This window comes from Pseudophryne corroboree, chromosome 2, assembly GCF_028390025.1.
Source record: "Pseudophryne corroboree isolate aPseCor3 chromosome 2, aPseCor3.hap2, whole genome shotgun sequence".
Lineage (NCBI taxonomy): Eukaryota > Metazoa > Chordata > Amphibia > Anura > Myobatrachidae > Pseudophryne > Pseudophryne corroboree.
Window position 1 is genome coordinate 125,163,993 of NC_086445.1, and position 16,511 is coordinate 125,180,503.

General features: G+C 46.6%; 1 protein-coding gene across 1 annotated transcript in view; it reads left to right on the forward strand.

Moving 5' to 3' along the window:
* TEX26 (testis expressed 26) overlaps window positions 1–16,136 on the forward strand; it is a 33,694-nt gene extending 17,558 nt beyond the window's left edge. The window contains exons 5-8 of the mRNA XM_063951687.1: window positions 1,014–1,170; window positions 6,128–6,304; window positions 14,913–15,074; window positions 15,169–16,136. Of these exons, the coding sequence (XP_063807757.1) occupies window positions 1,014–1,170; window positions 6,128–6,304; window positions 14,913–15,074; window positions 15,169–15,236 (564 nt within the window). The 3' untranslated portion in view covers window positions 15,237–16,136. The remainder of the gene's footprint in view (window positions 1–1,013; window positions 1,171–6,127; window positions 6,305–14,912; window positions 15,075–15,168) is intronic.
* Window positions 16,137–16,511: the final 375 nt, after the last annotated feature.

The following is a 16,511-nucleotide window of genomic DNA, read 5'->3' on the forward strand; positions in this document are numbered from 1 at the left end:
TGCCACAGTCCCTACATATCCGACAGCAGCTGCAGCCCTCATAGGTTCCTTTGTGGGCATTAGCCGTGGTAGCCTATGGGCTACATTTCACAAAAATTGGTGGGGAGGGTTCCTCCAGAACCCTCCCTGGTGTGGCAGCTGTGCATATGGCAGCACATGCATAGTAGCGCTCAGAAGTCCCTGCGTGTGAGTTTTCATACATTCGGTGGTATGTAATCTCTTAATGCCGTGAATAATGGCGCTAAGAAATTATAATTATCAGGTCTAAAACTCCATAAATGACCCTAAGACATATACATGTGTCCTGATTAATCACAAAGGAAGTAACACTCTGAAATTCACAAGTATATAAGCTGTATATGAAACATAAATACACTCTGTGCTTAGACTTGGGTCCCATCGCAATGATATCTCATTATAGTATGCAATTATTCCAAAATTTCCAGAAAAATCCGATATCCAAAATACTTCTGGTCCCAAACATTTTGGATAAGGGATACTCAACCTGTATCATGATACTCCTTGTTCCTATATTAGGTGCATACATGTGCAACGCAAATTAATTTGCTATTGGTGTAACTATACATAGTGTTTGCTACAGGGCGTACGTCCTGCAATATGTATAGTAATATCTACTGTATATTCACAGCTGTATCCAAGATAAAATGGTAAGTTAGGTTAGATACATGCAATATGTCTGGGTGCTAATAAACAGCTCCGGTCCATGTGAGGTCAGCTACTGCCATCCTGACAGCAAAACAAAACACATTACAACCAGTGAGTGATTTCAAGATAGTGTAGTTCTCCAGTGGCTGTACCAGTAATTACACTCCAGTGCATTTCTGCTATGTTTAGTATGTGCCCATGCATCTATTTTGTAACTTTCCTCTCCCAGTAGGTCCATACTTCAGATTTAATGCTTGAGCAGTTGATACTGTGACTGTCAGCTGCAGAGAGATTTGCTACAGTATTTTAGTCACTGCTAATGCTTAGTAAGTCATTGTTACCTTCAGACGTTTGCAGTGTGGAAGTTACCCCATGAGGAGAAAGGGATCGCCCTGGACAGCCGCTCTCCCTGGATTAGGACACCAACAAGTGACGAGGTGCAGAAGGTCATGAGGTCCCAGTATCTCTCCACATATAAAGAGGACTACTTAGGAATACCGCAAGGTAGGTTCATGCAAGTCATTGGTTAAGAAAAGCACCAATCGGATGTTGTGTTCTTGCATGCATCATTCTCAGCTTGCCTACATAATCGCTTTGTCTGGATCTCATATCTCCTTTGGGTATTTATAGTGCTTTATATCTGATGGAACTTAGAGGTGCGGAGTTACAGCACCTATTTTTTTAAGTAGAATTTTCAATACATATAACTAGTTCCTGAAACATTAATAAATCTGTGAATTAATAATTTATTGTATTCATTAAAAGTAGTGCAACTCTTTCTTTATGCAGACATGGCTAAAACTCTTAGGTGCGGACTATTTACTATGATAAATTAGTCTCCTCACAGCTGCTGTGCCAACTGTAAATACATGCAAAAAGGAAACAAAATACTTTTCAGTGCTGGTGGGTGAATCTAATAATATAATATAACTAAATGTGTTATTATGATTATTAGGGCAAAAAAGGAACAGACTCTTAAAAAAAGCTTCCTCTATTAAACAGGATGAGGGTTATGTAAAAGATTCTGATGTGAAGGAACCGGCGTGATTTTGCTAAATAATAGCAGCAATAAGTTATAAGGCAAAATCAGTGGCAAACTTGCCAAAATCATCTCTGATCCTATTACGTAACCGCCTGTGCCCATCTAAATATAGCATTGGAAAAATTTATTAAACCACTTAAAATAAACACAAACATAAAAAAGTATTTTTCTGCTGGTAATATGTATAGGTCATGTGTCTGAAGCTAATAAAAAAATACATTTTGATATCTAACTAATGAGATGATGGATATAATTATAAACACAGAGTCACTTCTGTAATTTCAATCCAAATTGTTCAGAATGGTCCACATCTCATTGGTGGCAATATGTTTGCAAAATGTCAATCAGTTTTATGCAGGGACTTCAGATTGCTGTGAGTTAATAACAGTCAATACTATGCATTTAGCAATATACTTGCATATGTAGAACATCACCGTCCCTGACTTTTAGATCTGTGATCCAGTTCACCCTATGCCTTAGCAATGCCCCTGCTGTAACTGGGACTTCCCACAAGTGAGCTCCGTTAAGCAGCCTTTTAGTAGGGGAGAATCTTAGAGTTAAAGGGCCTAATTCAGAGTTGATCGCAGCAGCAAATTTATTAGCAGTTGGCCAAAACCATGTGCTCTGCAAGGGGGGGGGGGGGAGGGGGGGGCAGATATAACATGTGCAGAGAGTGTTAGATTTGGGTGTGGTGTGTTCAAACTAAAATCTAAATTGCAGTGTAAAAAAATAAAGCAGCCAGTATTTACCCTGCACAGAAACAAAAGAACCCACCCAAATCTAACTCTGTCTGCAAATGTTATATCTGCCCCCTCATCCTGCAGTGCACATGGTTTTGCCCAACTGCTAACAAATTTTCTGCTGCGATCAACTCTGAATTACCACCAAAATCCAAAGCTGTGTTGAAATAGTTGGAACGACCAGATGTTCTCAAACTCTGTATACAGAACCCCAAAAGTTCATGGTTTCCAGGTCACACTAGACTAGTTAATATAGTTTTTAGCTGGGCACGGATGTATGACCAACTTTCACAATTTAAAGATACACAGGTGACCTGGAAAACATGAAGGATGGAGTTTGGGAACCTGTGGTGTAGACAGTTCAGCACAGTGGCGTAACTTCATCCCCGTTGCCCGGAGGGGAGATAAATGTTGTGCACCCCACCCCCCCTTTACAAAAAGTAATTTGTATTTTAACTGACTCTTACATACCTGCCACTACATCACTGACCCATCTATACCCTAAAGAAAACTACTGACCCATTGGATTCAGTATGTTATGACGGCTGTCGAGATTCCGGAGGTCAGGAGACTGACGCCGGGATCCCTACAGCCGGCAGTGAGCGCTGCATGTCCCCTCGCGCTCGCCATGCATCGGGCCCGGTGGCAGGGTTATATTCCCCCTCAGGTGGTGGCATGGACCACCACCCGAGTGGGGATACCACCCGGCGGCCGGTATTTCACCGGGTGTCGGGCTTCCGGCATACTGACAGCCTGCATAATGAATGCCTCCCGACCTATTTATACCCTACACTACCTTACAGACCCCTCTATGCCCCACATTACATAGCTGATCCCATTGTAGGTAAAAACACACATACATTAGCAGGGGTAGGACAAAACAACACACATTAGCACTGATAGAAAAACAGTAAAGCAGATAGGCTCCTGCAGGAAAATAATAAAACACACTGGCACTGATAGAAAAATAATAAACTAGGCTCCTACAGGAAAATAAAGCACATAGGCCACCACAAAGAAAATAATAAAACCCAATGGCGAGATAAAAAAAAGAAAACACACATTGGCACCAATAGGAACAGCCAAACTTTAAATCTCAATGATCACACCGTGTCTAAACCTCAGGCTGTGGAGTCCCTCACATGGCTGCTTGGCGTGTCACTCCCTTTTATTATAACTAGCAGCCCCTGTGTCATCATCCCCTCCCTTGGCCCCTGTGTGAGCCATGTGCCATTCCTTCCCCTGTGAGAGCCATGTACCCCTTTCCCCTGGTCCCTGTGTGAGCCATGCCCCCATTCCGCAGTGTGATTTCACCCCTTCCACTTGTGTGAGCCATGGGAAGAGAGACGCACAGACAAGGAGAGAGAGAGAAAGAGAGAGATGGAGGGAGAGAGGCAGACAGGGAGAGTCAGAGATGGTGGGAGAGAGACAGACAGGGAGAGAGAGAGACTGGGAGAAGAGAATGAAGACATGGAGAAGGAGAGAGAAAGGGAGAGGTATAGAAACAGACAAAGAGGGGGAAGGAAACACAGGTGGTTTGGTTTGATTGTGCAGTGGAGTGGCATCCCGATCCTTCTTACCCCAATGCCAGTGAGTCCTTTGATGTTCCCCTGCTCTCCACCGCTCGGGAGGGTTGTGTTGTTAGACTGCCCATGTTGGCGCCGTAGTTCCTAGATCCTTCCCGAGCTTCTCGTGTGTGTTGGGATACACACCAGCATGGTCCTGTAGTCCTCTGTCCCAGACTTCCAGGTCTCGCATGAGGGGTCTTTTAGTGTAATGGTACAAAATTAAAATCCTAAACGACAGGGGCACGTGCTTTGCCCCCCCCCCCCCCCCCCCTCCCACTGCCCCCACTTGAATCCGCCACTGTCCCCATCCACAGCCGAGTCGCACCAAGGATACAGGGAGTATACAGTACGTGAGGAGACAGACATCAGGGGGTATATAGCATATGAAGGGAAAGACATAAGCGGGTATAGAGTATATGAGGGTATGAGGTCAAGATCCCGCCGGACGAGAGCCTGGCGGTCGTAATACCGACACCGGGATCCCGACCGGCACAATCCCGACATATTCTCCCTCTGTGGGTGTCCACGACACCCATAGAGGGAGAATAAATTAGTGTGCCGAGAGTAGCGAGGCACCGGGCCTGCAGCATGGCGAGCACAGCGAGCCCACAAGGGGCTGCGTTGCGCTCGCCCCCTGTCGGGATTCTGCCGGCCGGGATCCCGGTGTTGGTATTACGACCGGCGGGATCTCGTACTGATCCCTATATGAGGGGACAGATATTAGGGACTATACAGTATAGGAGGTGTGAGACATTATGGGGTATACATTATATAAAGGGGGCAGACAGATCAGAGGGCATAGAATATATGAGGAGAATAGATATTAGGGGGGTATACAGCATATGAGTGGACAGATATTACAGTGTATACAGTATATGAGGGGACAGACAGATCAGGGGGTATACAGCATATGAGGGGACAGATATTAGGGGTAAGTAATGTCTATGAGGGGGGCAGCAGACACCCCCTCAATACCTGCTCCCTCATCAGCCATCGCTTGTGGTATGCGCCGGGGTCCCTGCATGTTTGTCTCTCTTCTCCACTGCTGCTGCTGCCGCCTGCACCACGCTGAGAATGTTATTGTCCAATCAGAGCACAGGTCAGATGACTGCCCACTAAGCTCCTCCCCAGTCTCCATTGTAAAATTGTATGGGGGACATGTCCTGCTGTGTCAGTCAGTCCCCGTAACGGAGGAGAGTGAGATAGTGATAGTAATGATTGCCTCTGCTCGTGGCTTCTCTGTTGGTGCAGTGTCGGGATAAAATAGCAGAGCCAGGTGCCCCCCTCAGCACTGGAGCCCGGCGGCAACGGACTCCGCTGCCTCCGGGAGTTCCGCCCCTGGTTCAGCACCTGATTGCACTACTGCCACACGCATTCTAACAGGTGCAGTATCTCCATCTGACCATGGCCTCCTGTGCTGACAGCTGTATGTGTGGGAACACAACTGTGACATTGACGCGCTTGTGACACTGACATTATTACCACTGCCCTGGAACACCCATCACTTTTCCACAGCATTTCTGATACCGTCTGGATTAATCACAACAGCACTTTTTGTGCGTACTGTGCACCCAGGGGTTTTGAGAAATGTATGCACATGCGCAGTTGCAAACAGTCGCTCAACTACGTAACTATTGGCATTGCCTGTGGCTCTGACTTAGGCCCAATGCCTCTTCAGAAGTAAAGATAAGTAAATGAACACATTATGGTCCTGCGAGTCGGGTGTAAAGCAGCAACCATGACACTCCCATGAGATAGATCAGTTCCATGTGCCCATATGCAGGGTTGTCTTAACAGCAGTGTGGGCCCCTGGGCAAAGCATTGCCCTACCCATCCTCCAGCGGTGGTGGGGAGTGGCCGTGATACCAGGGGGCAGAGGGGTGCATATGTATGGAAGAAATGGCCGCAGTGCGCCTCTGAAAGTCTATTCCTTTGTATCTTTTTCTATTGATTTCCTTGTGTGTGATTTTTTTTATTTTGTTTTGATAAGTAGTCAGGTGAGATGATGATGTGGGATGTCGGTACCAACTTCTATATTAATATAAGTATAGCTATCAGAGATTTAAAGATTGCTGACTGTTACCCTGTCTGTGTGATATTATTACATGCAGGTTATCAGGTTAGATATGCCATCGATGCTGCTCCCAACTGGAGGAGAGAAATTCCGCAGCCTTTGGCCACAGAGTCACGGTTTCATTATCAAGTTCAGCCACATGCTCCTGAGCTGGACGATTTCACCCACAAATATGGATGTTACTCGCATCGACGTCTTCCAGCCAAGGGAGTAGGTAAGAGATTGGTGACTTGGTCGAATGTTGAACAAGTTGAATTTGTTAAAAAATCAGCAAGTTGTGAGGCTTTGACCCATGCAGCGCGGGCGCCATCATTTCCACGTTTTTCTGGACATAGGGCGAAAATTAGCAAAACTACAACTCCTTTCACTAGCATGCGGGGGGCCGCCCAGAACAGGACAAGGCTGCCCCACATGCCGGGCCCTCCACCACCCCCCTCCATGCTAAAATATGAGCGCTTTGCTAAACAGTGAAGCGCTCGCATCTTTAGGGTGGTCCCCTGCCTATGCAGCCTACCTGCAAAAGCAGATGCCAGGTCGCCACGTTTTAGGTCGCATCTGCTGCATGTGACGTCACGCAGCCGCCGCGGCCCACCTTGCAAATGGTCCGGACACGCCGCCGTTGTCCTGACCACTCCGCATCGACACCCACAAAACACTGCTACGACGCCCCATCACTGCACCCCGCCGGCACTTGTGATTGCATGCGGCCGCAATTTAAGTCCTCTCGTATGCGTGCAGTGGCAAGCTCACATGTGCAGAACTGCGGAAATTGCAGAATACCGATGTCCGCACTTCAGCGTATGAAGCTGAATTAGGCCCTTAGAACGAAATGTACTAAGCACAAAATGCAGGCAAATCAAAGGTTTTATTTCATTTCCCACATGTGCAAAGCTAAGCTCTTTACACATTATTTCCTGAGAGGGATCCAATAGGATTCCACCCAGTGTACCCTGCAGCTTGAGCTGGCCGATGGCTGCCCATACGCAGAAGTTGTCTGAAAATAAAGGACAGCTTTTACCAGAAGAGTTGTCCTTTTTCAATTTAATTGCAATTGTACATGCATACAGTGTTACTAAACGCCCTTATACAAGCGATCATTGGTGGGATATATCGCACTCACAATGTGATGTTTGATACATCCCGCACATGGGGGGTAATTCCAAGTTGATCGCAGCAGGAATTTTGTTAGCAGTTGGGCAAAACCATGTGCACTGCAGGGGAGGCAGATATAACATGTGCAGAGAGAGTTAGATTTGGGTGGGTTATTTTGTTTCTGTGCAGGGTAAATACTGGCTGCTTTATTTCTCTAACGTCCTAGAGGATGCTGGGACTCCGTAAGGACCATGGGGATAGACGGGCTCCGCAGGAGACATGGGCACTTTAAGAAAGACTTTAGGCTCTGGGTGTGCACTGGCTCCTCCCTCTATGCCTTTCCTCCAGACCTCAGTTTGATACTGTGCCCAGAGGAGATGGGTGCACTGCAGGGAGCTCTCCTGAGTTTCCTGTAAGAAAGTATTTTAGTTAGGTTTTTTATTTTCAGGGAGCCTGCTGGCAACAGACTCCCTGCATCGAGGGACTGAGGAGAGAGAAACAGCCCTACTTCTCTGAGTTTCAAGGTCCTGTTTCTTAGGCTACTGGACACCATTAGCTCCAGAGGGATTGGTACACAGGTTTCATCCTCGCCGTCCGTCCCAGAGCCGCGCCGCCGTCCTCCTCGCAGAGCCAGAAGATAGAAGCCGGGTGAGTATGAGAAGAAAGAAGACTTCAGAGGCGGCAGAAGACGTCTGATCTTTATAGAGGTAACGCACAACGGTAAAGCTGTGCGCCATTGCTCCCATTCACCTCACACACCCACCGGTCACTGTAAAGGTGCAGGGCGCAGGGGGGGGCGCCCTGGGCAGCAATATAAACCTCTCCTATGGCAAAAGCACATATATACATGTACAGCTGGGCACTATAAAGAGCCCCCGCCATGTTTTGAAAGATTTTGAGCGGGACAGAAGCAGGGCAGGGCTTCTTCCTCAGCACTCACCAGCGCCATTTTCTCCATAGCACAGCGCTGAAATGAAAGCTCCCCGGACTCTCCCCTGCTTGGTGACAGTGGGTTTTTCAAGGGGGGGGGCAAATATATAGGCGTGTATAAAGTTATAACAGCGCTACTGGGTAAACCTATCTTCAGAAAAGAGCTTCCCTGTGTGTGTGGGGTGTGTCGGTACGCGTGTGTTGACATGTATGAGGTTGAAGGCTCACCTAAGGAGGAGGGGGAGTGTATGAATGCAAGGTCTCCGTCTGCAGCGCCGACACCTGACTGGATGGATATGTGGAATGTTTTAAGTGCTAATGTGAATTTATTGCACAAGAGATTAGACAAAGCTGAGGCTAGGGAACAGTCACGAAGTCAAACCATGCCTGTCCCAATGTCGCCGAGTCCTTCGGGGTCTCAGAAGCGCACACTATCCTAAATAGTTGACACAGATACCGACACGGATTCAGACTCCAGTGTCGACTACGATGATGCAAAATTACAGCCAAAAGTGGCTAAGGGTATTCGATATATGATTATTGCAATAAAAGAGGTTTTGCATATCACTGGGGAACCCCCTGTCCCTGACACAAGGGTACACATGTATAAAGAGAAAAAGCCTGAGGTCACCTTTCCATCCTCGCATGAGCTGAACGAATTATGTGAAAAGGATTCGGAAACCCCAGACAAGAGACTGCAGGTTCCCAAAAGGATTCTTATGGCGTATCCTTTCCCGCAAAAGGATAGGATACGATGGGAATCCTCTCCTAAGGTGGACAAGGCATTGACACGCTTATCAAAAAAGATAGCGCTGCCATCCCAAGATACGGCTACCCTCAAGGATGCTGCTGATCGTAAGCAGAAGGTTACCATGAAGTCCATTTACACACATTCTGGTACAATACTTAGACCGGCAATGGCGTCAGCCTGGGTTTGTAGTGCTTTGGCTGCATGAACTGATTCCTTATCAGCGGAGATTGAGACCCTAGATAAGGATACCATTTTAATGACCCTAGGGCATATAAAAAAAAGCGGTATTATATATGAAGGATGCTCAAAGAGATGTTTGTTGACTAAGTTCCAGAATAAACACTATGTCTGTTTCCGCTAGGCGAGTCTTATGGACCCAACAGTGGACGGGTGATGCAGACTCGAAGAGGCATATGGAGTTTTTGCCTTACAAAGGTGAGGAGTTATTTGGAGAAGGCCTCTCGGACCTCGTCTCCACAGCTACGGCAGGTAAATCAAATTTCTTGCATTATGTTCCCTCACAGCCTAAGAAAGCGCCTCATTATCAAATGCAGTCCTTTCGTTCGAATAAAAGCAAAAAAGTTTGTGGATCGTCCTTTCTTGCCAGAGGTAAGGGCAGAGGAAAAAGCTGCACACAGCTAGTTCCCAGGAACAGAAGTCCTCCCCGGCCTCTGCAAAATCCACCGCATGACGCTGGGGCTCCCCTGAGGGAGTCCGCTCCAGTGGGGGCACATCTTCGACTTTTCAGCCACATCTGGGTTCTCTCACAGGTGGATCCCTGGGCAATAGAAATTGTTTCTCAGGGATACAAGCTGGAATTCGAAGAGGTCCCCCCTCGCCGGTTTTTCAAATCGGCTCTGCCAGCTTCTCCCTCAGAGAGGGAGTTAGTGTTAAATGCAAATTAAAAATTGTATCTTCAACAGGTGGTGGTCAAGGTTCCCCTACTGCAACAAGGGAGGGGATATTACTCAACCCTGTTTGTGGTCCCGAAACCGGACGGTTCGGTCAGACCCCTTTTGAATTTAAAATCCCTGAACCTATACTTGAAAAAGTTCAAGTTCAAGATGGAATCGCTCAGAGCGGTTATCGCCAGCCTGGAAGGGGGGGATTTTATGGTTTCCCTAGACATAAAGGATGCGTACCTTCATGTTCCAATATTTCCACCTCATCAGGCGTTCCTGAGATTTGCTGTACAGGATTGTCATTAACAATTTCAGACGTTGCCGTTTGGGCTTTCCACGGCCCTGAGGATTTTCACCAAGGTAATGGCGGAAATGATGGTGCTCCTGCGCAAGCGAGGGGTCACAATTATCCCATACTTGGACGATCTTCTCATAAAAGCGAGATCTCGGGAGAAGTTACTGGACAGCATGTCACTTTCATTGAAGGTGTTACAGCAACACGGCTGGATTCTCAATATCCCGAAGTCGCACCTGGTTCCTACGACGCGTCTGACCTTCTTGGGCTTGATTCTGAACACAGACCAGAAAAGGGTTTTTCTTCCGACGGAAAAAGCTCAGGAACTCATGACTCTGGTCAGGAACCTATTGAAGCCAAAACAGGTGTCAGTGCATCACTGCACTCGAGTCCTGGGGAAGATGGTGGCATCATACGAAGCCATTCCCTTCGGCAGGTTCCATGCGAGAACATTCCAATGGGACCTGCTGGACAAGTGGTCCGGGTCACATCTCCATATGCATCGGCAGATCACCCTGTCCCCCAGAGCCAGGGTATCTCTCCTGTGGTGGCTGCAGAGTGCTCACCTCCTAGAGGGCCGCAGGTTTGGCATTCAGGACTGGATCCTGGTGACCACGGACACAAGCCTCAGAGGTTGCGGAGCAGTCACACAGGGAAGAAATTTCCAAGGTCTTTGGTCAAGTCTAGAGACTTGTCTCCACATCAACGTCCTGGAGTTGAGGGCCATATACAACGCCCTACGTCAAGCGGAGGCATTACTTTGCGACAAACCAGTTCTGATTCAGTAAGACAATGTCACCGCAGTGGCTCATGTAAACTGCAAAGGCGGCACAAGGAGCAGAGTGGCAATGGCGGAAGCCACCAGGATTCTTCGCTGGGCGGAGAATCATGTCAGCGCACTATCAGCAGTGTTCATTCCGGGAGTGGACAATTGGGAAGCAGACTTCCTCAGCAGACACAATCTGCATCCGGGAGAGTGGGGGCTTCATCAGGAAGTCTTCGCAGATCGCAAATCGGTGGGGACTGCCCCAAATAGACATGATGGCGTCCCGTCTCAACAAAAAGCTAAAAAGGTATTGCGCCAGGTCAAGAGATCCTCAGGCGGTAGCTGTGGACGCCCTGGTGACACCGTGGGTGTACCGGTCGGTCTATATAATTTCCTCCTCTTCCTCTCATACCCAAGGTGTTGAGAATAATAAGACAAAGAGGAGTGAGAACAATCCTCATTGTTCCAGATTGGCCACGAAGGACCTGTTATCCAGAGCTGCAGGAGTTGCTCACAGAAGATCCGTGGCCTCTTCCTCTAAGACAGGACCTGCTGCAATAGGGGCCCTTGTCTGTTCCAGGACTTACCGCGGCTGCGTTTGACGGCATGGCGGTTGAACGCCGGATCCTAGTGAAAAAAGGTATTCCGGATGAGGTCATTCCTACACTAATAATGGCTAGGAAGGACGTGACATCAAAACATTATCACCGAATATGGCAAAAATATGTTTCTTGGTGTGAGGCCAGGAATGCTCCTACGGAAGAATTCCATCTGGGCCGTCTCCTTCACTTCCTGCAAACTGGAGTGAATTTGGGCCAAAAATTAGGCTCCATTAAGGTTCAGATTTCGGACCTATCCATTTTCTTTCAGAAGGAATTGGCTCTCTTCCTGAAGTACAGACGTTTGTGAAGGGAGTACTGCATATTCAGCCTCCTTTTGTACCTCCGGTGGCACCTTGGGACCTTAACGTGGTGGTAAGTTTCCTTAAGTCACATTGGTTTGAACCACTCAAAACGGTGGAGTTAAAATATCTCACTTGGAAGGTGGTCATGTTGTTAGCCTTAGCTTCGGCTAGGCGAGTTTCGGAATTAGCGGCTTTATCACATAAAAGCCCCTATCTGGTTTTTCATGTGGATAGGGCGGAATTGCAGACTCGTCCTCAATTCCTACCTAAAGTGGTCTCATCCTTTCATATGAACCAGCCTATTGTCGTGCCTGTGGCTACGCGTAACTTGGAGGATTCCGAGTCCCTTGATGTGGTCAGGGCTTTGAAAATTTACGTGGCCAGAACGGCTAGAGTCAGGAAGACAGAAGCACTGCTTGTTCTGTATGCAGCCAACAAGGTTGGTGCTCCCGCTTCAAAGCAGACTATTGCTCGCTGGATCTGTAACACGAATCAGCAGGCACATTCTACGGCAGGATTGCCGTTGCCAAAATCGGTTAAGGCCCATTCCACTAGGAAGGTGGGCTCTTCTCGGGCGGCTGCCCGAGGGGTCTCGGCACTACAGTTGTGCCGAGCAGCTACTTGGTCGGGGTCAAACACCTTTGCAAAGTTCTATAAGTTTGATACCCTGGCTGAGGAGGACCTCCTGTTTGCTCAATCGGTGCTGCAGAGTCATCCGCACTCTCCCGCCCGTTTGGGAGCTTTGGTATAATCCCCATGGTCCTTACGGAGTCCCAGCATCCTCTAGGACGTTAGAGAAAATAACATTTTAAACCTACCCGTAAATCTATTTCTCGTAGTCCGTAGAGGATGCTGGGCGCCCGTCCCAAGGGCGGACTACTTCTGCAAGGCTTGTATATAGTTGTTGCTTACATAAGGGTTATGTTATAGTTTCATCGGTGGTGGACCGATTGGTTTTTCATACTGTTAACTAGATAGTATATCACAAGTTATACGGTGTGATTGGTGTGGCTGGTATGGATCTTGCCCTTGGATTAACTAAAATCCTTTCATCGTACTGTCTGTCTCCTCTGGGCACAGTTTCTCTAACTGAGGTCTGGAGGAGGCGCATAGAGGGAGGAGCCAGTGCACACCCAGAGCCTAAAGTCTTTCTTAAAGTGCCCATGTCTCCTGCGGAGCCCGTCTATCCCCATGGTCCTTACGGAGTCCCAGCATCCTCTACGGACTATGAGAAAAAAAATTACAGGTAGGTTTAAACTCTTATTTTTTACACTGTAAATTAGATTGCAGATTGAACACACCACACCCAAATCTAACTCTCTCTGCACATGTTAAATCTGCCTCCCCTGCAGTGCACATGGTTTTGCCCAACTGCTAACAAAATTCCTGCTGCGATCAACTTGGAATTACCCCCATGGTGTAGGCTGTGATGGTGGAATACTTTGCTTTATGGTTGTATGTTGGCTCAGTATAGTATTTGCTATATGCAGGCACAGGAAGGTGTGGGACAAGATATTTCAGTGACATTCAAGACGCATTCCTGTTTGACACCACTGAGTTTATATATACTGTAAAATAACCTGATTTTTACATTTCTTCTGAGATGGAAAAAATGGGTGTCAACTTTTACTTACAGTTAATTTCCATTTCCACCAATTAGGTGACTCTATACGACACCAACTTCTGTGCAAATAAATAAAGCACCCAAAAGTATAAATGTAGAGCTGTATGTTATGTCCTACTCCATGTTTCCTCACGGTTTATTTAAGACCTGAATGAGGTCTAGTGAGTAGTATTTTAGGAGAACGATTAAAGTTTTCCATAAGTCCGGTCACGGTTCAAAAGTGATAGTGGCAGATGTTTTTTTTGCCTTCATGTTTGTTATTTTTTTCTAATACAATTTATTGGTAGTATGGTGAACATTATAGGTAAAGGGGGGTATCCACGGAGCGATATTCTAAGCAATCTGACTAGCTTGCTTAGAATATCAGCATGATCGCTCCGTGTGTAGCCCCCTCAGCGATAGCGATGCACGGCCCCACACATCGCTATCGCTGCTGCTAGATTGGCTTGCATGCAGGCTAATCTAGCAGGTCGCTCACTTCACCCGCTGGGTGAAGTGAGCGCCCCCCCGTCTCCCCCCGCACGCTCAGCACAGATCGCGCTGTGCTGAGCGGCAGGAGAGATGTGTGCTGAGCGGTTCGCTCAGCACACATCTCTCCTGCATCGGCCCGTGGATACTGGGCTTAAGAGTTATACTGACACAAAGACAAATTTGTATCCAATCAAGATAATCAACAAAATACAACAAACATAAATGTGTGCATAAAAACTACCAACACAACTTTATTTAAAGTGAACACAGGAGTGGGGATGGAAGACAGAAGCACCCAGGTATCATTTATATTTTGACTGGAGTCCCGCAACTGTCCGAGTGGAGTATTTGCACAGGGGCACGTTTCAAAAAGGAAAATAGGCGTATTCATGTTATGCTTGTCAGCCAAATAGGTGCATACTGTATACTGCTATCTGGGAGCACTAAGCCACTCTGTCATTTCTGCTTTTGTAAATGACGCTTTATGTTTTTTATCAGGAAATTTACTGGTAATAGCCATAAGTGCATTTCATATCAAAATAACCACAATTGAGAGCTGCGAGGAAGCTACAAGTTACTAAACTGCCTAAATGCCACCTGCAAACCTCTCTTGTACCACTTGTATGCTCAGTGGTGCAGAGGAAGGGGGCAGGGTACTAATTACACGGACCCAGGTATGATGAAGAGGCCCAGTGGGCCCCCCTTTCCTTACCTGGCAACCGCAGCTGCAGCTCTTCTCCTCAGCCCAGCACGTGCTGCTGTGTGCTGGGTTGCAGTGTTGCCAGAGAAACGCTTAAAATACAATTTTATTCTGTGGTTTTCTAAGAATACATGGCCACGCCTGCTTTGATTAGGCCACACCCCTTGAAAAGTACATGGGCCCAGCCAGGCTCTCTACTGCTCTGCTTATGTTTAGCACAGATGTGAAGTTGTGCACAATTCACCCCATATACTAAATAAACAAAGGTCTACTTACTTATGTTCTCATTGCACATAGCATAATGGCATCTCATACCACATAACTGCACACAAGAGGGTTTGTTTAGCACATATACTGATACTGGTGTTTTTTCTTCTGACCTTTCAGTTCCATCGATGACAAAGCCTCATATCCGTAACCAACAAAATATAAAACAACTTACCACGTATCAAAGGCATTTTGGAAGAGACTTTATTGACCTGTCTGCGCTCGCTACTTCATTGCATCCTGAAGATGTCGTGAGTTTTCTGCAATGTATCCCTAGTAAAGGTAATACAGCACATGTTGTCATCAGCATAAAGTCGGATCTATTAGATTATTGTCATATTGTATTAATCCAAATAAACCTTTTTCTGTCTGACAGAAAGAACAACACAGGAGAAGTTTCCTAACACTTTCCAAGGGATTGACAATCATTTCAAAGAGAATTAAGTGGACAGCTCTAGGAAGATGTGTGTTGGTACCCCAAATCTCTGCTTCTGAAAATGATGGTGCTCAAACAGAATTCCCAAAGACAAATCAGTTATGCAGGGTTGCACTGAACAGCAGATTCTCAATACAGACTTTCATGGTAGAGTTATCACCAAATGAATCATTAAGGGGGTCATTCCGAGTTGTTCGCTCGCTAGCAGTTTTTAACAGCCGTGCAAACGCTATGCTGCCTCCCACTGGGAGTGTATTTTAGCTTAGCAGAAGTGCGAACGAAAGGATCGCAGAGCGGTGGCAAACTTTTTTTGTGCAGTTTTTGAGTAGCTCAATACCTACTCAGCGCTTGCGATCACTTCAGACTGTTCAGTTCCTGTTTTGACGTCACAAGCACGCCCTGCGTTCGCCCAGCCACGCCTGCGTTTTTCCTGGCACGCCTGCGTTTTTTCCAACACTCCCTGAAAATGGTCAGTTGACACCCAGAAATGCCCACTTTATGTCAATCACTCTGCGGCTAGCAGTGCAACTGAAAAGCTTCGCTAGACCTTGTGTGAAACTGCATCGGTTGTTGTAATATTACTTTGCGCGTGCGCATTGCGCCGCATGCGCAGAAGTGCCGATTTTTTTGCCTCATCGCTGCGCAGCGAACGAAAGCAGCTAGCGATCAACTCAGAATGACCCCCTAAGTCTTGTTTTTAGATAGCCTAGTCCACAGGGAATATTAGCAACACCAATGTTATATTAATTAGCTAGTAACTGTAATTAGTGCCGGCTACCTCAATGTGTTTGTTACTGCCCTTTAATAATGCATTGCCGTTTTAGTATCATTTGAAAAATTTCCAAACTAGTCAATCACTTCATTGAACTATATCACTTTTACACATTAATAAAGTAACTTGCAGTCCATTTATTGCTATGACGTGTGATGCGTGTGCTGGCTGGAGAAACAGAAAACAAAAAGGTTTTAGAATTTTTGCCATAAGCTTACGTAACACTCAGAAAGTCACAATTACAAAACTCGAAATGACTCAATGGAACAAAAGTCAAAATAATCTTGTGCGTAATGTAAGACATGTATAAGATTATTACATTGGTGACATAGCTGGTAATGACGCACAGGCCGAATGTGTAATTGTTGCACCTGTTTGTTCTGTCTGTCCAAGTGGCTATCCGGACTATAGATCTACACTAAAAAATGTCTATAGTCAATAAGTCTACCACAAACGGTAGACATGCATTAGGTTGACAGGGTCAAAAGGTCAACATGAAAAAGGTAGACCG